The sequence below is a fragment of the Heliconius melpomene genome, chromosome 10, assembly GCF_056956725.1.
Source record: "Heliconius melpomene rosina isolate 202511_hmr_F chromosome 10, ASM5695672v1, whole genome shotgun sequence".
In the NCBI taxonomy this organism is placed as follows: domain Eukaryota; kingdom Metazoa; phylum Arthropoda; class Insecta; order Lepidoptera; family Nymphalidae; genus Heliconius; species Heliconius melpomene.
The window spans coordinates 7,752,397-7,776,009 of record NC_140398.1 but is presented as its reverse complement, the minus strand read 5'-3'; the positions used below and the strand labels follow the sequence as shown (position 1 = coordinate 7,776,009).

The 23,613-nt window shown below is 34.0% G+C and overlaps 1 protein-coding gene across 4 annotated transcripts in view; it reads left to right on the top strand.

Annotated features, from left to right (window-relative positions):
• Positions 1-23,613, top strand: part of Klp10A (kinesin-like protein 10A) — a 49,613-nt gene that overhangs the window by 21,299 nt on the left and 4,701 nt on the right. The window contains exons 2-15 of one of the 4 annotated variants that reach the window (XM_085191471.1): positions 1,063-1,253; positions 3,160-3,267; positions 5,562-5,598; positions 17,029-17,192; positions 17,977-18,150; positions 18,291-18,470; positions 18,850-18,995; positions 19,682-19,793; positions 20,111-20,245; positions 20,590-20,745; positions 21,323-21,476; positions 22,069-22,294; positions 22,759-22,870; positions 23,111-23,285. In XM_085191471.1, the coding sequence (XP_085047597.1) occupies positions 1,063-1,253; positions 3,160-3,267; positions 5,562-5,598; positions 17,029-17,192; positions 17,977-18,150; positions 18,291-18,470; positions 18,850-18,995; positions 19,682-19,793; positions 20,111-20,245; positions 20,590-20,745; positions 21,323-21,476; positions 22,069-22,294; positions 22,759-22,870; positions 23,111-23,285 (2,070 nt within the window). Of the gene's footprint in view, positions 1-1,062; positions 1,254-3,159; positions 3,268-5,561; positions 5,599-11,581; positions 11,739-16,326; positions 16,555-17,028; positions 17,193-17,976; positions 18,151-18,290; positions 18,471-18,849; positions 18,996-19,681; positions 19,794-20,110; positions 20,246-20,589; positions 20,746-21,322; positions 21,477-22,068; positions 22,295-22,758; positions 22,871-23,110; positions 23,286-23,613 lie in introns of those variants that run through there. The other 3 variants (XM_085191472.1, XM_085191474.1, XM_085191473.1) reach the window with 3 other exon arrangements.

Genomic DNA, 23,613 nt, shown 5'->3' with positions numbered 1-23,613 from the left:
CTATAACATAATCCTCTTTGGAATAGTTACGCAATGTGTTACATCACCGCCTCCAAGATGTGATGCACATTGCACCTGATGCTGCGCTCGCGATGCATCGATTAATAGTCATGTAGGTCGATTGCATTGATGATCCCAAATTGTATAGATTATTTATACAATTGTTTTTTTACTGAACGTACTGTTATTAGTTGCTTACATTCCTCTGTACGGCTTTTGCTTAGAAAATTCAAATATAGCAACTCTTTATATACTATGATATACAGTTAGGGTATTAATCATTCAAATTTTACGTCCCAGTAAGTATACAAAGTTGTATAAGCTTAGGGCGCAAAGTTTATATTCATCCATCAGCCTTTTAAGGTCCACTGCTGGACATAGGCCTCCCCCAATGCTCGCCACTCCGTCCGGTCCTGCGCCCTTTGAATCCAGCGTTTTTAAGCCAGCCATTATAAGTTATAAGTTTATATTAATAAAGAGTAAATATATTTTGTAGGCCAATTTGTATTGTTTCACATTCTCGTCGTTATTGCCTAAATTGCCTCGATTCATTTTCATCTCCGCTTTAAAGTTAATGCGTCTAGTCTCAGCCCTCCCCCTGCAGACAACCAACGTGTTCAACTTCAACAGATGTTGTTGTATGGTAATGCTTATGTTTTAAGTTTGTTTGGTACAATGTGATCGATATGACGCTAATGGTAATACAAGGGTTCAGTATAGTTTTCTTACTGGATCTTTGGAATCGATGACTATTTATATAGCTATCCTTAATAACGGTAATATATATATATTTTAGAGTCAATATTTATGTTAAAGTTATTTATTTAAAAACTATTAAAATATGTCTTTGGTCGCAATTTAAATGTTTAAGCTGATGAAGTATTGGCCAAGAAGCTCGTACAATTTGAAGATGATTGACTGGTCCATTAGTCTAGAGCCCTAACCATTACATTTAAGTTATTTGCAAAAATGATAATTATAAAAGATTAAATTCTGGCATTCAATTAATATAAACTCGATTATTTCTACATATTTTAACCGTGTTGCCTCTTTTTCTTCCAGGACGGATCCACTGTGCAGTAGTCTCAGGTGTAAACCTCGAGACGCGCTCGGTTACAGTGGAATGGTACGAGCGAAATGAAACAAAAGGGAAGGAACTGGAGATCGATGCGATCCTCGCACTCAACCCCGAGCTCGTCGGCCAACGTTATCCCACACCGCATTTTCAGCCGACGCCCAACAAACTAGCCAGGGTATGTATTCTGGACTTTGGGTTAAATATCTAGGGTTAATACTGTAGGCTTTCAAATAAGCAAGAAAGCTTCCTTTAAATACATTATGCACTATTGAAATTAAGATATATTGTGCTAACACTGTCTGTGACATTTTACATTTATCAATAAGAACCCTAAATCAATAAACAAACCGCTAGTTAAAACGTATTTAACAACAAGTTATAAATCCATTTTTTTTACTACAAATAAATAAAAATAATAGTAGTAGTATGTGCTAATATAGAATGTGAAAAAGGTTTCAGTTTTGTACGTTTCACATTATTCCTGTGTCGTGTGAGCGACGCGTCGAAGTGGATCAAGTTGTTGAGACTTCACAGATGCATTCCTGTGTGATGCCACAGTGCCATTGTAGCTACCACAGAAAGAACACTTTAAAATATATGTTTAAAGTTTAGAAATACTTTTGGAAATTATGGTATAGGTGCTAAAGTATTATATATTTAATTTTTTTGAAGCAATTTTGTATGCAAAAGCTATTTATTTATACAATGCATTCGTGAGGCGTGTACTGGCCAGCCACTAATCTATTTCAATCAGGTCAATGGACACATCACTCTCGCGACTGTTAGTGAGACAATTTGCCAATTCGTACGCGGAAGTGGCGCTCGCTTGATCTACACGCACTGAAAACCGTTACAAATTGAATTAACTTTTCACATGTTATTTGTAAGATTTAAGTGTTTTTAAAGGTAAATATGTGTTTTGTGGCCCTAGTGACGCAGTGCCACAGTGTTTAGTTGGGAACGCGACGGTTGTGGTTTCGATTACCACTCGGGGGAATTATTTATTTTTATTTGTCCGCTCTGATATGATAAAGCGCGGTGTTGAGTTCCGTTCTATGTTTAGAAAATTAAGGCGGGAAATGGGGTATGGAGTCTTAACACTAGGTTCTCTCTGCCTATCCTCCTACATGCGAGAATGTTAAGCCTTAAAAATCTAGTACGAGTGATAACAAAGCAGCAGGTGTTCCAATTTGAAGAATGATTCGAACGGAAACATTATATCGATTAGTCTAGCATTTGTACGGTAGTCGGTACCAAGCCGCGATCACCCTCATTGTTTGGGTCGCGAGGCACGTTGCCAATCGACGCCAAACAGTCGGGAGCACTAATACGCGACCGCCGAATGTACCATCTTACCATGTTTCAATTACAACCGTATATAGAAAGGAGTTAGTGCTGTTTAAGACTTAAATATTCGTGAATCTTGTATAGTGTCATTAATAGAAGATACAGAAAACCATTAAGTCATCATCAAGCGAATTATGTAGTGATGTTCCCATTCATCATCAATTGGCAGGTGATCATTTGCAATATGCACCCATTGCTTGGCAATTTGTTTGGAAAACTGCACGGTTACCATGGAAACACGCGCGCTCATCTCACCAAAACCAAAACACTCGCCTGTGCCGTTTACAAAACGAATACAGTCTAAAATAACTACGTAAAGTCATTTGTAGAAATATTATAAAGCTTAATTTTTTTTTGATTGAACTCGTTAATCTAAGAAAGTTAGAAACCAATGTCATTTCGTTAATTCCGTTATTTATTTTTATTTGATCAGGGTGCAAACCTGCATGAAAAAACTAGTATAAAATAAATATAGCTATTAATACACGTTTCCGTTCTTCGGTTATCGAATATAGACATAAATAGCGTATTCAGTATATTGACCGATCTTAATGATTGATGTTCGGATGACCTTCCGATGCTCGACGCGTGCCGGACGTGGTCACATCGATTTTCCACACTCTCGTCAGTTGATTTCACTTTTCAATGGTAGTGGGCGATCAGATAGCACCCATTTATATATCCAAGATAAATTAAAACTTGATAGTGAAGTAAGTTAGAAGGTTTTGTCTAAGGAACCATCGGGTTCGTCGTCTGACGACGGCGGGTTCCTGCGCGATGGAGCCGAGGCCGAGGGCGCCGGCGACTCGGGCCACACGCTGCCCGTGCGCAACTCACGATCGGTATTACCCAACACCTTGGACGCATGGAGCGATGAACCACCGCTCGCCCTTTTTTTTACCACTTTTTTTTTCGATCACAATCTATGATTTGCACACGAACAGCTTCTTTCTTTGTTATTGTTACATTATAAAGCTTTATTTTTTTGGTTGTGTTTTTGTTTACGCATTAATAAAAATGTAGTGCGACCTGATTTCTAGTTCGACGAAACCGCAACCAATGCGTTTTTTAGTAGTTCTAAAATATATGTAATTAGGTTTAATTATTGTAAATTATTATTTGGTCTTCTGTCACTCGCTGCACTTTTTACACTTTATTGTACTGTAACGGTAATTTGTAAGTAGTATGTAAAATTTTATTAATATTTGATAAGTGTCAACAATGATATCATCTTATTATGATGATTCAACATCCCACGCTTATATTTTCTGGTTATATATATTCTGAAGCAAAGGACAAATGTTATTGATAATATTCAAAATAGTCATAATATTATATTTGGACGAAACAAATAAAAATGCTGTTACATATTTTGTATTTGTACATACATATCAAATGCAATACATTTAATGTACATTCGACTTTAAAGGTTAATCAATTGGAATCACTTTATGCACAACGACGATGAATACTGCACTCGCCAGTGCGTTACGTGTAACGTTTGTTTCCTGTTATCATTTAAGAAAAATATTATCTTTTATTACTGATAGATACTGGAATTACATTAATAAAACGACGATTGAGACCCTCGTCTTGCAGGAGGGCAGCGTTAGTATTATAAACACTATGGCTGTGAGTTTGATTCCCATTCCGGGGAAAAACGGTAAATTAAGTAGCTTTATACTCAACATATAAATGTTATTTCGAGTTTTTAAAAATAATTTATAATATAATTTAAATCATAAAATATTAACTTTAAAGTTGTTTTTCGTTTAACCAGTCCCAACATATGATATGAGTCATGAGTTCATTTCGCGATGGCTTTTCCGTCTATAAAAAGGCATTGCTTCCGTTGTCTTGTAGACTTGTTTTCTGATGACGTTTTTTTGCTAGACTGCTTTTTTCCGCTATATTGAAAAACGTATAAATTATTATGATTTTAAATTTAAGTTTTATTCAAGTGTAAGTTAATAGTTTTAATGTCATTATAATGTAATTTATCTTGTTTATACGTGACAGGTAAATAGATAAAAAAGCTAGGTTCCGTATATTAAGAGATATTGTGTGGTTATAAGTTTTAAGAAGACTGTTGGAATGTCTCTATTATAAATGTTGGCTCAAATGGGAATCAAATTCACGTCCATTGCGCTCTCTATGGCACATAAAAAGATATAGATATTTACCGATTATTCGAGTGAATGGTACGATTAAACATGTTTCCAATTTTGGACACATAATTGCAGGATATCACTGTTAATTTGCCGTATAACTTAAATGATGACGACAGCTTTTTGCTTCCCCGTGGCTGAGTTGTTTCTTTTCACGATAGCAGCCGTCGTGAACGTAAATTACTCGAGTAGCTCTCGTTTATTTGGACATTGCAGTCTGTAGAGTAAGTCTGCCGAGACCTGTCTAAAATGTATTTATTGTAAATACATAAATTGTTTTCATTTACATTTACCCTCAATGGTTCGATCAAATATGTTTCACCCGTATATGTAACCCCATTGAGTTTAGGTCATATAGTAGATAAACCTAATGCATACATTTAGCGAAATTAGTAATTATTGAAAAAACATCTGAATTATGAACACGATATAATAATTCAAATTGCAGGAAAATAAGAGTTCTAGACGAAATAGATATGATGAATCAATATCTGTTAAATTAATTTAATTTTATTATAATTAATTTTTATTAAATAGTTTCTTCGCTATTTAGTCGATTTATACAATTTTTTTAGGCATTGATTTTTTTGATTAAAATTTAAGGTAGCTTAGGTGTTTTTAAATATATGAAGAATTTTCTATATTTTAGATTAAAAAAAAATACATTTAGTTAGAATACTAATTTTTATGCCTACAAACCCACATGCGACGATGTGCTTTCCATTTTTTTATAGATATCATGCGGGTTATAATAAATACATTATTTATTTTTGTTTTCGTTCTAATTTTTTTTGCTCTGCTAGGATTTTCTTATTGTTTATAGTACATACTATGGTTATGGCTACCCTTTTTACTTTTGTAAATAGATTCATTATTTTTAATTTTTAATATTATTGCCTTACGCTTGAAGTTTATTTTTGCAACGGAATTGACTTTAACTGTTTATTAATATATTTTTTCTGTTTTAGGATATGACACGGCAGTCCATTCCAGTAGCAACTAAAGGTAAGAAATGAAAACAAAAAATAGCAATTTATCATAAACAGTTACTTTTTGGCATTCCATAGGTGCTGTTCTAGAGGAGCTCAGAACTCAGAACAAATTATCATTATTGTGAAAATGCTGAATTTTGTTTGTTTGTCATTATAAAAACATCTTAATATACAGGTACGAGTATATGTAATGTTTCATCTAAATGTTCATAGTAGTTTATTAATATAACTTACGTTGACAGTGAGATTACAAGAAATCTAATAGCGTTTGTTCGTGATTCACGAGAGAAGTGAATCTTGTCTTTGATCTCATACGAGATATCGTCACGAATAGATCATTAATGATGTTTTGATAACTATAGAAAAAACGATATTAAAAACCTATTATTGCTATCGCTTTTGTTTGGTGAGATGATTGAAAGTAGAGATATGTGATAATCTGCTTAGAATTGGTGTCATTTTACAAATCTGGAAACTTATTTCGGATTAGTAATTTAATTGTATTAATAACTATATATTAATTATAGATTTATAGATAGATAAATAAATGCATTATAAATAAATAATAAATAAATAATAAATTTAGGCCGCCGTGGTGCAGAGGTTCAAATGTGCGAAGCTGTAACCGTTGTGAGTTCACACTCGGGAGTGTTTTAACACTAGGTTACCAGGTTCCCTCTACCTGCCTATTGGCAGGATGCAGCGTAATAATAATAAAAAAAAAGATAAATCCACTTTATTGTATTCAAAGCCTAATAAAAACAGATTTGAAAATGATCTTGGATATAAAAGTTTTTAAAAAATATATGTGGAATATCAATACTGTTTTTACATGTATGGACATGTCTTTCGTTTTGTATGAATCATAACGTTAGCCATCGCGCAGGAACGGCCGAGCTCGCCAAACTTTTAACGGTTGTCTTATCTCAGACGACGATCTTACATTATAAGGTGCTTTGTTCTGTTTTGGTTTATTTTTGATTGTCATGACGTGTTTCTATTATATCCACTTTCTTTATCAGCGGCTTAATTTGATTCGCCCTAGTTTTTGTTTTAAGTATTATTGTTATTTTTTAAAGTACTTTTCTCTAGTAAACTTTTATTTTGTGTTTTTAGTGTGAATATATTTTTTCTCGGTAATTTTACTTCTGATGAAGCAAGGAGATTTGTATTGTTTAAATTTTACCATCATCTTCATCGTAACAGCTATTTTCCTGCCCTCTCAATCCTTCACCGCCTTGCATCAAATTTTGCTAATATTTTTAGTTGATACTATCTACGATCGCTACTTATGTTAAAATAACTATTTGATTGGTTTTCGTAGTTTGATGCTCTTTAGGTTTTATTATTATCGTGATAAATTATTTCTTTTATTATAAGCATTTGTTTTATGGTATTCTAAGTTATTAAAAAAAAATAAGATAACGGTACGGATCCATATATCAAACATAGATTATAGAAAAGAAATAAAAATAGGTTGAACTGAATCGATTTATTTGATGTCACGCGATAATCCATACCGTGCAAAGCACACGTCGGCTCTCTTACCCTATCAGCTTTTTACTGTCAACTGTCATGTATTGTGACAGCTACATTGACGTCAGCGGTCACTCCCACTTCCATGGCTTTAAAATGTAATTTTATCATTAAGTGAGGATCGTAGAAAAATAGTATTAAAAATATTTGTGAATTAAATAGCAAGGTAACAGAGGAATCCTTTATATATTATTTTTATTTATCTTTATATATTATATTATTTTTATAATTCCTTATTTGAAGAGAAAATATTATTATGTCTCTAAGAAATACAGTAGTGTTTTTTCCGTTAAGCTTCAGGAAAGTGGAGTCTGTTTGTACATTATTGATTAATTGCGGAGGTCAATAGTCGCGTCATTTCTTAGATAAACATGAAATGTGTGAACGTTATTGTCTTTTAACTTTATGAACATTTAATTATAATAATAAAACAGATAATATCTATATTCATATGAATATATTATTATATAACTTATTAATCAGTTAAAATTAGGAAAATATTAAAATAACGATTACTTTATGCTTTCTTGTTTTTGTGAACTTTAAAACGTAAAGTCCCGCTGTTTCCTTTCTTGTAGGAATTTTGGAGAAATACAAAAGCGATAAGTTTTGTGTGTAATTACCACTCGAGGAAATTAAATATTTTATATAGTAATTTCTTCGCTTTGATAACGGTCACAAGGTTCCAGGTTCCCTCTTTCTACCCTGCTATGCTCGGCGTATAATGTGATACTTATAAAAATACAGAATAGCAAAAAAGCAATGAATAAATCAAATTGATTCAGATATATACATACGACAAATTAGAAATGCATAAGTAATTTCAATATATCCAAACTCAAAATGAGAGGGCAACGTACACCAACTGTGTCACACCTAAAGCTAATCAAACTTTGGGTGTCGCTATTGTTTGCTTAAAACGTGAACGGAAATATACATACAATTGAATATTATAGCTGATGATAGATTGTTTAATAGTTATATTAGTATCCATCCATCCTTCCATCTATCAGCCTTTTAAAGTCCACGGCTGGACATAGGCCTCCCTCAATGCTCGCCACCCGTCCGACCCTGCGCCTTTTGAATCCAGCGGGTTCCCGCTGTATATTAGTATACCTAATTGTAAACATATTGAAATAATAATAAATAATTATGACAAAATGGATAAAAAGAAATGTCACTTTTTTTTGTTAATTAATTCATGTTTGATGCTCGCCTAATATTTTCTGGTTGAGATTATGGAGTTTAATAATAAAAAAGATAAAAATAGATTCTTTTTCTATAAATTTAATTTGATAGTACAATTAACTAACTGTATTGAGCTATTATGTAATATTATAATAAAATGCGGACTATAAAATGCGTAGCGTATAATTTCCTATCACTCTAAGCACTCTCTCGGTAACTTCGTGTTGCAATGAAAAATTAATTTGGCAACGGTTGTTTGTGCCGGTCATCTCGTTGCTTCTGTCACTTTGTGAGCTACTTTGATGATAATGTCTCATTATGTAATTAGGTTTTTTTGTGACGTTATTACCTGGATTTTACTCCTTAAATAAAAAAAATATATTATATAATTTTGAAGCCTCAAAGGTACAAAACGTATATTTGACGTAAACTGAAACAGTTTTGGCCAAAGTATAGTAATATTTTTTAGAGTGTGGTAGAGGTCTAATATTTGTTTATAAGATCATAACTTACTTACTCGGCATTAACAGATCTGAATTTCTGTGTCACCCTTGTTTATTTTAGCCCCAATCCTAAGCTCCCCTCAGGCACACGGGCGAAAGCTTAAATAAAATAAAATAATACTTAATTGAACCAATATACAATAGTAGCCTGCTATTGGCGTGTCAAAATAAAGTTTTTCGTACGTACGTATATTTTTACTTCGTTACTAATTAGAGTAATTGTGTATTTCTGTTAACGTATTCATAAAGTTTGCGTGGATTATGTAAATAATATCGTTGTCATAGTAATATTATTTGTTTACACTTTATTGTACACAGATTATTATTTAAAAAGAGAAATATATATATTTAATATATATATATATATATATATATATATATATATATATATATATATTTAACACACAAAAGGCGGTCTTAAGACTGACTAATCAACCAATTTTTACATTCTTTAGATAGACAATTCATTTTCTTTTTTATTTCTAAGTGTAGAAAGAGAGTAGTAAGGTACAAGGTACCTACTTGGTTCAGTCCGATACAATGCTTTATCAGACTTATTTTCTAGTGAAACTCATCGTAAACACCTGAACCACCAATTAAGCCTATTTCCGCTCATTATCTCAAAAGTGTCGTGTAGAAATGTCTAAATTCTTCCTTGTTTTTGCACCGTTTAACGTTCGCTCCTCACATCCTGGCCGGGCGGGGGTCAGGGTCGCGTTTGTTATAATACAAATACAATCTTGACATTGCACCGTCTCGAAGGCCGTTAATGTATGTAAATTGTTTTAGTTTGAGTGCTGAGTAGTTCAAATGGTAAATTCATATTGTATTAAATATTTGAACAAAATGTCTTATGTCTTGACCTAGTAAAGTTGTTTTTTTATTTGGCTAGTATTTTGTAGTAATAAATTGAAATTGTTTTTTTTCTTTTTTTAATGAAAGGTCTTATTTATGAAAATTAATTACTATTTAATTCGAGCGAAACTGAAGTTATGTCTTAGCTGCTTTTAAAATTATTTAAAACACTATCAAGAAGATCAAGTACCGCAGTTTTTATCTTGCTATATAAAATAACGGTATAAGGCAACCTCCTTCAACGTTCTTCATTTGGGCATCGTCGCGGGCCTAGAACAATCATTTTATCTTTTCATATACATAATATGTACGTATTATAAGTAAAACTATGTCATGTTGCTACATTATAAAGGTTTCTATGATTTTTTTAAATGTGTATACGAGGAAAAATTCATTTTGTCTTTTCATGAGTTGAGATATTGTGATACACATTTCATGATAAATATGAGCAAAATCTATTGTAGCGCAGTGGATTTTTTTTTAATTTGAATAGTTTAAAATTTACATTTTTACGAAAGATTTTGTAGAAAAACTCTCTGCACTTTATCAAAATTATACTTTTTGGAAGGTGCTGTAGTTTGGGAAATTTTTATATGTTATTTAACATTTTTTGTATAAAAGCCGAATAAGCACAGAGTAGGTCTTATATACCCTAGGGGCTACTATTTAATTTTAAGATACTTCATTTCCCATCCCCATTGAGTGTTAAGACACTCCGTTCCCCACTAAGAATTACCAATAATAATTCTTCGGAGTGGAAATCTAACCCACAACCGTCGCGTTTGCAAGTTATGGGCTACAACGCCCTCAACCGTGAGAAATTCATAAAAGAAATAACATATGTATGTGGAAAAGTATATACAAGTATATACTATACATAATTACAAGTATATGATATGTATTGAAAGATAGTACTGATGGCCACGCTTCCCACAATTATAGTTCAGGCTTTATAATAAATTTATTGTTCCCACCTACCTTTATTGCTTTATATTGGGTGCATTGACCGCGGGCGAATCTATACTAATGAAACTTGGTCATCATACTTTTTTATAAATGACGCTATAATTTTTATAAATGACGCTATGATTTTGGAGATTTTCATATTTAATTATATTCTATATATAGTAATTTATAATACATATATTATATGTATATGATAAGAATTAGTGTGAGTTACCTTAAAATAACAAAAAAACATTTTTATAATAAGAAACATTTTTTATAGTAATCGACTACTTTTTTCACCTATATAAAAACTTGTGTGAAAACTTATCTGATTAGTAATTTGCTTAGCATAAAATGAATGATGCAAATTGGTTCAGGAGCCTCCTTCGAAACCAAACCTCATTCCAACCGTTATTAATTGTATTTATGAATTTATTCCATGTTTTCCCCTTATCATCTATATATGTAAAAGGACTTGTCCTCACTGACTGAGGTAAGACGCACGCACAGCCCTAACCGCTGTGCGTAGAAACGTGAAAATTGGACAGATGTTTACTTTCGTAATTTGAACATCCACTAAGGAGGGATTTTGAAAAATTTTAACCCTAAAGGGGTGAAATAGGGTTGGAAGTTTGTATGGAAAAATCTTTAAAACGTCACTGATTTTTATAAAATTTGAAATTGAGGCTCTTTAAAATATTTCATTGAATATGTGTTTCATGGTTTATTAGAATTCACCCCTAAGGGTGCAAATAAGCAGGCGAAGCTACGCGCGTCCGCTAGTTATTAATATTTACATTATGTATTGTGTTTAAAGTACAACATATTTCCAATACTTGTCTTTGTAAATAACTTGCAGTAATTTAACCCTTGTTATTGAATTATAATGATTATTAAGGGTAGAATAATATATAGTAATAACGTACAGGGCGGTCAGCTATAAGTATAGACACTGGGGGCGCGGCGGACAGTGCGCGGCCGGCCGCGTGCCACACAGCCGCCTGGTGCCGTAGTGGGTTATACCATCAGTTCTAGTATAAACCTGACCTTTGAAGAGTTCTTTTGTAGTGTCACATAATGCCTGGACTTAATCAGAGACCTGGTATAAGCGCGAAAACACGCCGTAAGTTGAATAGTTGGTGTTTTTAGTGCGGAAGTGCATCGGTTTTCCCGATTATTTTCCCCATATGATATGCCTATTCATAGAGTTGTGATGTGTGGAATGGTCTTTAGATGGTGTTTTATGTGGTCTTGTTCTGGGAGTTATATTTTTAAGGATAAGTTATTTAAAATTTCTTATTAATTTGATTGTTGCAATTTTGAAAGGGAATGAAATCATTGCCTTATATTTGGTAAAAGCCATGTTTCTAAATTTTTAATAATTCAGGTATGATATATTCAGGTATATATAAAACTAAATATTTTTATAATCTAGTTATTTGTGTTTGGAGATTGTTTAAAGCAAACTACCCACATACAATGAAATCGCGCATAACATAGTCGTTTTTATTTATTAACGAGTACAACGTACCGTACTGTGTGATTCAAGATGCGGTGTGTATGTAGGCGCGAGCTAACGACCGGTGAATTCTCACGGTTATCATCACTATACCTTCATTTTGTTTATTTCATTAGAATTGTATACAAATGTTATTTTTTATGAAGATATAGGAACATATTTAAAATGTTACAATAAAATCTAAGATATAAGTATATTCTTTATTGCATGTAATAAAATACAAAGAAATTTTTAAATTGCAAAGATAGTTCACAACGGCGGGCCTATCTCTATAAGAAATCTCTTTCAGCCAATATAGCTAGCTATTAATTTTATAGAAAAATAAATTTACATCGGATCGGATCGGATCTACTGTACGTAGCGTTCCTTTTTCAACTTCCTTATTGTCTTCTTTGTTTTTGCCTTAGTACCAGAGCGAAGAAATGAAAATATTAATAAATAAAAATTCCTTCCCCGTGTTGGCAACCCACAACCGTCACGTTACAGTCTCACGTTTGTGCCCCTGTGCCACGACGGGCTCAATCCGTCAATCGCGATTCATATCCAATATGACATTAAAATGAGCATGCTCAGTAGATTTTATATCGTAGTATTAACATAAAGTTAGCATTTTATAAATCTAAAATTGTATGATATAGCGGAATTTGAGGCTGCTCTAATAACACGTTCACAATTTATTTCTTAGTAGGCAAGAATCATGATAATTATATTTAATAATGTAATAAAATATAACTTTTCTATGTAAATTATGAATTCGATATCTTTTTCGTAGAATTACAAAATGTGAGTAAGATACAATATTCTAAATTTTGCTTGAAGCAAAAGGAAAATTGAAATATACAAAGTAGAACGAGTTAACAGGCAAAATTTATAGAATAACGTAAACCGTCGTAATAATTACACCTATATGGTATTTGTTTTGGTAGTTTAAGCAAAAATAATCTTACAAATGACTTCTAAAACTACCAAACTAAAGCTAAATGTACTACAGTAGAATTGAGAACAACCTACTTTTTGTATTAAGTTAAAAATCAATTAAATTATTCATAAAAGGTTGTGGAGATCGTGAGATCATCAAATCAAATATGATTGTCCACGCTCAATGTAGTCTCATCATCGGTTCGTCACGCTGGCGGTCACGTCGTAGGGTCAAGTGAAATTCTAATTTTTGTCACGCTTGATATAATTAATTAGAGCTTCGCTAATTTTGTTGCAGGTAATTAATTATGAAAGGAAAGAAAAAAAAAATATTGCAACTATTTACATTTTCTGGATGACATAGCCCGGGGTTAAGTTCTGCTTCTTATTATGCCATGACTTGAATATTGGGTAGAAAATGAGGAGCAGAGTGTCATAACTCTGTTTACTTGCCTTACCTAATATGGGGGAGAAATATGAACGTGCTTAAATTATAGTATACTAGCGGCCCGCTCGTGGTTGCACCCGCGTGAACTATGTTATTATTAATTTCTGTCTCCATGACTACGTCCTAGTGACGTCTATGCAAAATTTGAGACTCCTAGCATTTGTAGTAACGAATGACAAAGACAAATGTCATTAGTAACGAAGTTTCATACAAACTTTCAACCCCAAAAACAATCCCTTAGAAGTCGAATATTACAAATTCCCGTCTTAGCGAGCACCTACGTCCTATAAGTAACTCCTATGCAAAATTTCAGATTCCTAGCACATGTAGTTTCTAAGATTTCGTGATGAGTGAGTGACCTTTCGATTTTATATATATAGATTAGTAGTTTGTCTAATATCATCAAGATTAACTATAGTTTTCGACATAATATTATAATTCCAGAAATAATACATTGTAAGCCAAATGCGTCCAAGTTACCAAGCGGATAAGTCGGCACGACTAATAAATTACAATAGAAGTGCATAAATAGGGTTATAGGCCGACGTTCCTTGCTAGGAAACGGGCAGGTTTCACTCGCGATAATGCCTGACGTTGACTCGTTGAACGCCTCGCGGCCTATCTGGCCATGTTATACTAGTAGTGCTAGGGTTAAGTAAACTTCCAGGATTTATAATGGTCGTTACGTGTTTGTGTTTTTTTTTTTAAATTTGTACAATAAAAATATTGGTAAAATCAGGAAAAATATTTTTCCTGATTTTACCCATAATTTTTTTTAGTACCCTTCTAGAACATAGTGTTAAAACACTTTCTTTCACAGTTTCCGCTCAATTATGGAGAGATATTGTGTAACGGGGCGGTATTGTTGTTCGCGTTTTTCTTTGCCAGATTGGCGGAGGGAAAATAATTCATATTATAAAATCACCATTATCGTAATTTGACAAATATGAAATGTATTTTTTCTTTTTGTTGCCATATATTCATATTAAACGCTGATGATTTGCAATTCTTCATTCTATTAAAAAAAAAATGATTTATTCGAAATTGACTCCAATCAACTGGTTTCCAGTTTTTTTTAAATTATCGATTATCGATTATTCATATTTAAACATATAAGGTTCAGTCGGAAAAATTGCAATTTGTAAAGAACCGAATGTAGCTATTGTCCAATAATACCGGAACTATCATACAAACGATAGTAAATTAGATTCCACATACAAACATGATGTTAAGCATAACAAAAGCGTTTGGTGGTCACCAATTTCATCAATATGTCACAATAGTTAAGTTAGGGTACGGCCACGCCGCGCCTGCATTGCTAATCTCGATTTCCGGATTAAGTTTTTTCCGGATTCCTCCTTTTGGGAATAAGGTAGGCAAAGGGAACCTAGTGCCAAGACACTCCGATCTTCCACTTTTTCTTTGTCGAATTTTAGTGGCGGAACTCAATCCGTGAATGTTAAACGTGTTACGGACAATACATGTCTATGATTATACGTGCAATCATCATTCTTCTCTAATTGGTTCTATGTGCAGTCTGCACGCGATAGTATGACAGTTTTTTATATTGATTGTTTAGGTGGCAAGTAAAAATAAAGTGGTAATGCGGAAGAAACAGAACTATATATTAATAACAGTAATTGATTCGAAATAGAGAATGGATACGAAAATACCTTTTTTTTTTGTTTCTTTAACAATTACATTTAAAGTAACTCAACCAATGCAACTTCGCTAATTATTTATTATTATTTAAAACCAGTAAAATATCATGTAATAGATTTTTCTATACAAAAACCAAGTTTTACGAAGGCTACGTTAATAGATATGGAAGGGATTTTCAGTCAAAGAACTTTACTACATTAATCATAAAAGCCTATCGATCGATGCTTATCTGACGTCAGTGTTACATTTTTCATTGCGCCTCAAAAGCCGACTAGACTAGCCGTTGCTAGGTGGCCAGTCATTATTTTCCAATTTCATTTGGTAGACCTACCTACTTACAGTGCGGTCGACAAGTCGTGGCCGCCCTGAAGTTAGCTGTGCAGATTGAGATGTACGACTTTTCTAACTTTTGATTATTTTATTGCTGGGTTGAACAATGACAAACAAAACAAAACTTCTAAACATTTATCTTCAAGGTGGCCATGACTTGTCTACCGTACTGTAACTGATAGCTGAAGAGTTCAAGCTCGTACAATTGATACAAATTGTTCAGCCACCGATCGGTGACATCAGTTGTGTGTATGCTATTGTGCCGAGTGCTGTGTTTTTCTTTTAAGTCTTGATTTTTTAAAACGCTATTCTATCTCTCTGTATTCTCTGTTTATAGTTGATATTATTCAATGTTCATACCAAGGTTGTCACTATGGTTGACAGTGTGACGCTGTGAGTCAACTTCGGACCAACTATTTTAAGAATACAATATGAGAACAATTGGAGGCGGTTATTTTTTTGAATACTTTATATAACCAGCCGCTAGTATTTCCAAAAGTGGTTTTATTGTGTACCAAGGTCGCCCTATGTTAGTTATAACAGTTCTTTTGTTAATACCTTGTATAACCAGCTACCAGTACATCAACTATTCCCAAAAGTAGTGTCATTGTGTTCCAAGGTCGACTTGCGCCTCGTTTTGGGTGTTGTTCCACATATGCAGTTTAGCGCGCGGCCGTGGTGCGCGTGCGTCACGGTTCATTGCCTTGAGTACGGAAAGAGATCCTAATATGGCCGACGGCGCAGGCGCAGGATTGCCTTGCGCCAACGCATAACTGCCATTTCGAACTATCTGTCAACTAAACTACACATGTCAATTGATTAAAATCTAACCGAAATAACAGACTATGTGAAATAATTCAAGATGGGACTACAATTGTTGTAAAGGACATTTTCGACCAAATTAACATAACATAGAGACTGATATTGCCAAAAAAATGTGTTGCTCGTGGTTGCGATGTCGACGGCGAGTGGCCGACTCGGCGGACACCTCGGCCCCCACTGACGCGTTCGAGAAGTCCGACACCCCAGAACATACAGTGGAGGAAGACGGGCCGAAGTCACGTAAGACGTAGGCTGTTATCGTATAGTATCATCATTTTGTCGCTTTTGCACGGTCCCTTCCGTTTTAGTTTCACGCATTTTGGCTGTTGTTTCGTTTATAATACAATGCTTTCGGTATATTATCAGTTGGTTATGTTAAAAGCGTACGTTTTCTTTGATATTATGGTGATCCATCAACATTCATTTGTAAATAATAGGTTTTTCATTTTCCTTTTGATCTATTGTATTGTTTTGTTTTTGAGCACTTTGTTTGGTAGTAAAAGTAAGTTATATTTTAATGTTTCGTTTAATTATTATTGTAATATTTATGTAATATAAGATTGTTTCAGCATTTTCACAATTATTTTCGTAGTTAAGTGTGATTTAGTTATTATTGTTACTTGAAATCTAAATAACTATTTATAGGAACTTTGTTTTTTTATATTGTGCACTACTACTACTATATTATACGTTTTTATGTATATTAAATTGCAGTTGCGGCACCGTCCCGCGTCACCCGCAACAATCAGTCGCGGGCGTCGAATATGGGCGGCGCCTACACGAACGGGCACGGCGGCGACACGACGGGGCGGCGGGGTGCTGAGAATGTACCGCCGCTACAGACTCAACCTACGCCCAACTCCAGGATTACACAACAGGTTGACTTTTAGAATTATAGGATTTTAACGTATGGTCTAGTTAGGTACAGCTCTCAGACTAATATATAACCTTAATTCCTATATCTCACATATTCCCTACAACCCTTTTCCTTTCCTAGCAACCTCCCACGTCCGGTGGTCGTTCCCGAACAAGCAGTACACCCAGCGCTGCCTCGGTAATGCCGAATGTGCAGCCTCTGCAAGCGCATCGACGGATGCATAATATTAAAGAGGTTCCTATCTTACCTTTTTATTTCTCTTTGTTTTATCCTTGAACGCAGAATGTTCTATTACCTGTAATATTTGTTAAGGGATTGGTGTTTTACTATAATGACGAGTAAATTCGTGACGTTGAAAAACATTTATTTATTATATTAGACGTTTTGCAAATTAATTTGTGTGAACAGTACTTTATACTTTACAGTTAATGTTTAAAAAGTAAAGAACTTAATGTTATAATATTAGATTCTTTATGCTTATTTCGAATGACAAGTGCTGCTAACATGTCCGGCAAAGATCAAAATAATATGTTTCTAATTTTTTTTGCACCATTTTATTTGTATTGCCATCATGGCTATAGTTTGGCTCTGGTAGACAAAGTGCGTTGTTAAATTCCGCCACTTAACACTCGATGTCTTGTATTCGGGCGGAAAGTAGAGACTATGTGGTGACGTATGTTGAATACAGCGGACAATAATTTAGAAAGTCAATAAGTGTTGTTAATGGCCTGAATTGTGCTGGAAAAGTGCTGGATGCAGAATATTTGAATGTTGATTTTCCCCAGTTCAACCCGCCGGTATCATCGGCGCGACCAGCGGCGGTTACTAGTACGGTATCAGTACCGCATGCAGTGGCTTCAGGAGCGGTGCGACGATCCAACGTAGTGAAAGAGGTAGAGAGACTGAAGGAGAACAGGGAGAAGAGACGACAACGGCAAGCGGAGATGAAGGAGGAGAAGGCAAGATATCTTAGTGATAAGGCATTTTAATAAGTGACTCATAGTTCTCATTTTTCTTTTTATAAAAAAAATGTGTTCAGTTAATGGTTGTATATTTTACATATAATCTAACTTAAACTCATTTTCTTCTAACCTTGCAGGAAGCCCTCATGAACATGGATCCGGGCAATCCAAACTGGGAGTTTCTATCCATGATTAGAGAATATCAAAACAGTATCGAGTTCAGGCCCCTAATTGGTAACGAGCCGGTCGAGGATCACCAGATCACAGTGTGCGTGAGGAAACGACCGTTGAATAAAAAGGAGTGTGCTAAGAAAGAAGTATGTGTTATTATTTTTATTACTATTTCTTTTACATGAAAGTTGCTCTATTTGAGATGCACTGTTAAGATTTTGTCATATGTTTTGTTACATTTGCACTTTTTGATGGGAAAATTAACAGAAAACACATGGATGAAACTACTGAACCTAAAAGTTGAAATGTTAATATTTACATAGGTTGTTGAGTGTTCCCTACAGCACAAGAAAAGTCTCAGAGAGAAGAGTTTTAAAGTCCATGCAAACAAAGTTTTACGCTTTATATGACAGGGTCCATAAGGATATGGCGAATCCTCACCAGAGCTGCGCCATATGCGACAACCTTTCTTACTTCTTCATTTGTCTATCTTAATTAATAACTATGTTTCCTTTTAATTTCCAGGTGGACGTTATAAGTGTTCCATCAAAGGATCAAATGATAGTTCACGAGCCGAAGAACAAAGTGGATCTCACTAAATACCTCGAAAATCAAAAGTTCCGATTCGACTACGCCTTCGACGATTCCTGCACTAATGAAATTGTTTATAAGTGAGATTTAGCTTTTATTTTTCTTTTGTTTGTTATATTACCAGTACTATTCTTTTTTGTATTTGGGTTACTCAGGCCTCCTCTGTAGTGGAATGGTAAAAACGATTATTTCAATAAATTTACTATGTTTGCTTGTCGATCTATCTGTCTACTCATATGTCATAGACACCTTGTTTTGAAATTATTGAAACTTCATAGTTGAAACTTCGTAAATAGATGTTTTTATTTTTAATCACTAGGATTTTTATACCAAATTTAAAAGTTAAAAGACGGCACCACCAACATATGATTTTTTTTTTATCTAACTTAGAAGGTCTTTAAAAATTACACTGACCATATTTCTCAAAAGCTCTTAAAAGCAAAAAAATAAGTGTCGGCTAATTAAAAATGTGCTAAAATCTGGAATAATTTTCAGGTTTACTACTTCTAGTGCATTATGTTAGGCCACTACAAACAGAGCATCCTGGTTTACACCGCTTAAGTTAGACTCCAAAAAGTGGAACAACAATCATAGTTCCTCACAAACTTTTAATTTTAAACACAAAAATTTATAATATCATATAGTAGGATTAGTAAGACTTAAATGGTGTTAAATATAAATATTTAACACTATTTAAGTACGAGCACCCGGCATGCACGTATATTCCATTTGTAGAGTTTAATAAATGTAACCTCAAATATTTCAGATACACGGCCAAGCCTCTAGTGCAGACTATCTTCGAGGGTGGTATGGCGACGTGCTTTGCGTACGGACAGACTGGCTCCGGGAAGACACACACTATGGGTGGGGACTTCCAGGTAATATATGATTACTGTTAAGTTTTTTGTTTATTATGTGTATTTTGATTTGAGGAATTGAATTATATTTCCGTCCTCGTGCTAGTAATAAAAGAAAACGTGGCATTGAGTTGCAACACTTTTCCGCCGAATTTTCTGCCAAATTTTTGCAGGCATTGCGTGTTGAGTGCCTATACTCAACACCGCGCTTTGTCTCAATGAAAGTAACTTAATTGAAAATTTTATGATAAAAAATCAATATCTTTCAATATCTTTCATTTATTTTTCAAGGATTTTTTTTTTCTTTTTGACTTAATATTATAACATTTTATTTCCAGGGTAAGATGCAAGACTGCAAGAAGGGTATATATGCGATGGCGGCGCGCGATGTGTTCGCGTACCTCAAGTCTCCCAAATACAAGCCACTAAATCTTATTGTTTCCGCTGCTTTCTTCGAGATATATTCTGGGAAAGTAAGTAATTTTCTACTAATTAGAAATGAAGATATCAACGTAATGAACGTAATTTTTATTGTTGTGTAATATGTTGTATAAAAAAAATTAAAAAAGTTAATCTTATAAGAATTTTTTTATAAAATATTTAAGTTTGAAGATACGAAAAATAACAGTCTATTTAGCTACTTACAATATCTTTTTTCGTCGGTAAAGTACAATAAATCTGATTTTATTATTTTGGGTCGAAGTGTATATCTCACGATGCAAGTACAATAATTGCTTTTTTTGGTACTAATTCTAGAGGCTTAATATGTATTAATGTATGTATGTACATAAATATGAGATTAAATACATATCAACAGGTATTCGATCTCCTAGCGGATAAAGCGAAACTCCGTGTCCTCGAAGATGGTAAACAGCAAGTGCAAATAGTTGGTCTCACTGAGAAAGTGGTGGATAATGTGGATGAGGTCCTCAAGCTTATACATCATGGGAACGCTGCCAGGACTTCAGGGCAGGTGTGTATATGCATTATGTGGAGTTAAAATATTTTATATATATAATTGTAGTGTATATGTGTTTGTCAACCTAGACGACTGGATCGATTTGGATGAAAATTTGTGTTTTTATTTCAAAGTTGGATTCAGAGTCGGCGTGAAATTACTATTGGACCCGGTAGGCGTCCCTTCGGTCGGTAGATGATAATATTTAATTAAAAATATCATATTTGTTGTAATATTACTGCTGGTAATTTTATATTTAATATTATTATTGTATGGTTATGGTTATGGTATGGTATTATTATTGTATGGTTGAACAAGCTAACTGCAGGAACTACTGGTTTGAACTAAAAAAATATTTTTATGTTGGATAGTCCATTTATATATAAAATTCATATTATTTATGTTAATTGTGTCGATATAACCTACTTCTCTTGACATCTTTCGCTTTCTTTCTTTGCTTGTATTGAAATATATAATTAGTCTTTACACTCTTTCTATTTACAATAATTAAAATAAAAGTGTTAGTGTTATACTGGAACTGCTTATAGTTTAATTTTATTTTATTATTTTAACTAATTTCCTTCAATTCCAGACATCAGCAAACTCCAATTCGTCCAGATCGCACGCAGTTTTCCAAATAGTGATACGTTCCCCCGGCATGCATCGCGTGCACGGCAAATTCTCGCTAATAGACTTGGCGGGCAACGAGCGAGGTGCCGACACGTCATCGGCTAATAGACAGACACGTGAGTAATTTACGTAATATTTTTTTTTTTATTGTAGATATCAAAAATGTGATTATTTCGTAAAATTATCCGGTATGGAGCAAGGGGCTTGGGTCAATATATAGTCGTAAGCAACGTAAAATAAAAAAATGTTCTCAAGTGATGGTTATGTCCAAAATATTACATTTGGCCATGGCCAAGTTTTATTAAAACAACATTGTGATATATTGAAAACATATCGAAATCGACTTTTTATATAAAAAAATTCTGGGGTCATTGTTCATACGCAAATATCACACACGTCGATCGTGTAAAACAATCACTAAAATTAATTTTGTTATATAAGAAAGAAAAATAGTTATGTTTCATGATATATGATATTCATACTTAACGGAAATCAAACTCACCTTTTTAGAATCTATCCAAGGCATGTATAGTTAATAAAATAGCAAAGATAATAAAAATAAATTGATATAAAAATATCGACTTTGGACTTAGTTGGCTATAGTGCTTAAATGGTTTCCAAGAAATCCCGCAATGTTAAAATGTTGATACGTCGTTAACATATTTGGTTAACACTTTAAAATCTATTATATCTTTTCTTCATTTCCAGGCATGGAAAGTGCCGAAATTAACAAATCCCTCCTAGCACTGAAAGAGTGTATCAGAGCACTCGGAATGAAGGGAAACAATCATTTGCCGTTCCGCGTGTCGAAGTTGACGCAAGTACTGCGAGACAGCTTCATCGGTGACAAGAGCCGCACCTGCATGATAGCCATGATATCACCCGCCATGTCTTCTTGTGAACACTCGTTGAATACGCTTAGATATGCTGACAGGTATGTATATTACGTATAGTATGTAAATGGGGAACGGGAGTGTTTTAATGGGAACTAAGTGTCGTAAGGTTTCCAGGTTCCCTCTGTCTATTCTGCTATGTGCAGGATACAGCATAAAGTTATATATATCTGCCTATATGAAATAATAAAAAATACTGATAGCCGGTTTAAATAAACCGACACTGATATGATGTGATGATCACGGCTCATGATTTGATTTGATTATAAAATATTTTTATTTTTATATTTCAATGTAAAAAAAATCCTGTTTTTAAAATTTCATATTTAAATTTTGTATGTAGTATTAGAATATTAATATTTGTAAGTATAATTTACTTTCTATTCACGACTTTCTGCCATTTTCAGGGACATAGCTTGTGTTGTAAAAAGCAAACTTAAATTCAAAATTCGTCGCAATCTAAAGCAATACTAATAATATAATTGTTTTTTTCCTCATTCCACAGAGTAAAGGAGCTTGGTACATCGGAAGGGTCACGTGGTCGTGCGGAGTCACCGCTAGCGGATGTAGATATGGAGCCTGCCCACGATGATCTAGCACATTTGAGATCGCTTAATGTAAGTATATAAAAAAACAGCTTTACGTAAAACATAAGTATACTAGGTAATTTCAGCACATTGCTGTGTGCATAATACTCAATACACGGTCTTAGGCGTTATAGTAAATGACAGGTAACGTCGCGCCCCACTGTTCTTTAGTATTTGTAATCGGGCTCGCGGCAGCGTTGCGGTGTGAGAGGTAGCACTCTGCGCGTTCGTATATCCGAAAATTCATAGTTTTATTAAATGCTTTAACAGGAAGGCGACATGTCAGCAGAGATGTACACGTTCCACGAGGCAATAGATGAACTGCAGCGCTCCGAGGAGGAGGTGCTGGACAGCCACAAGGCTATTTCGGACTACATGCAGCACGCGCTGCAGCGATGCAACGCGCTGCTGGCGCTCACCAGGGACGTGGACTATGACCAGGACGGTGAGTTGTGTGTGTGCTTAATGTGTGGATATGTGTGTGTCAACAGCGAGCGCCCCTACGTATAAAAGGAAATGTTAAAAAATATGTTTTACAAGAGAATTTTTATTATGAATATAAATGTAAATACATATACACGTTCACAAACGCACGCGTTCACTTATGCGCGAGGAAATGCACACTCACACGTACACTTACACACGTAATTAGTATGAATGAATATGTACATAATATGAATGCTCTATATACAATCAACAGATTAACATACAAAAAAAACTATTTTATTATATTTTATAAATATTAATTAAGCTTTTTTATATATTACATGCTA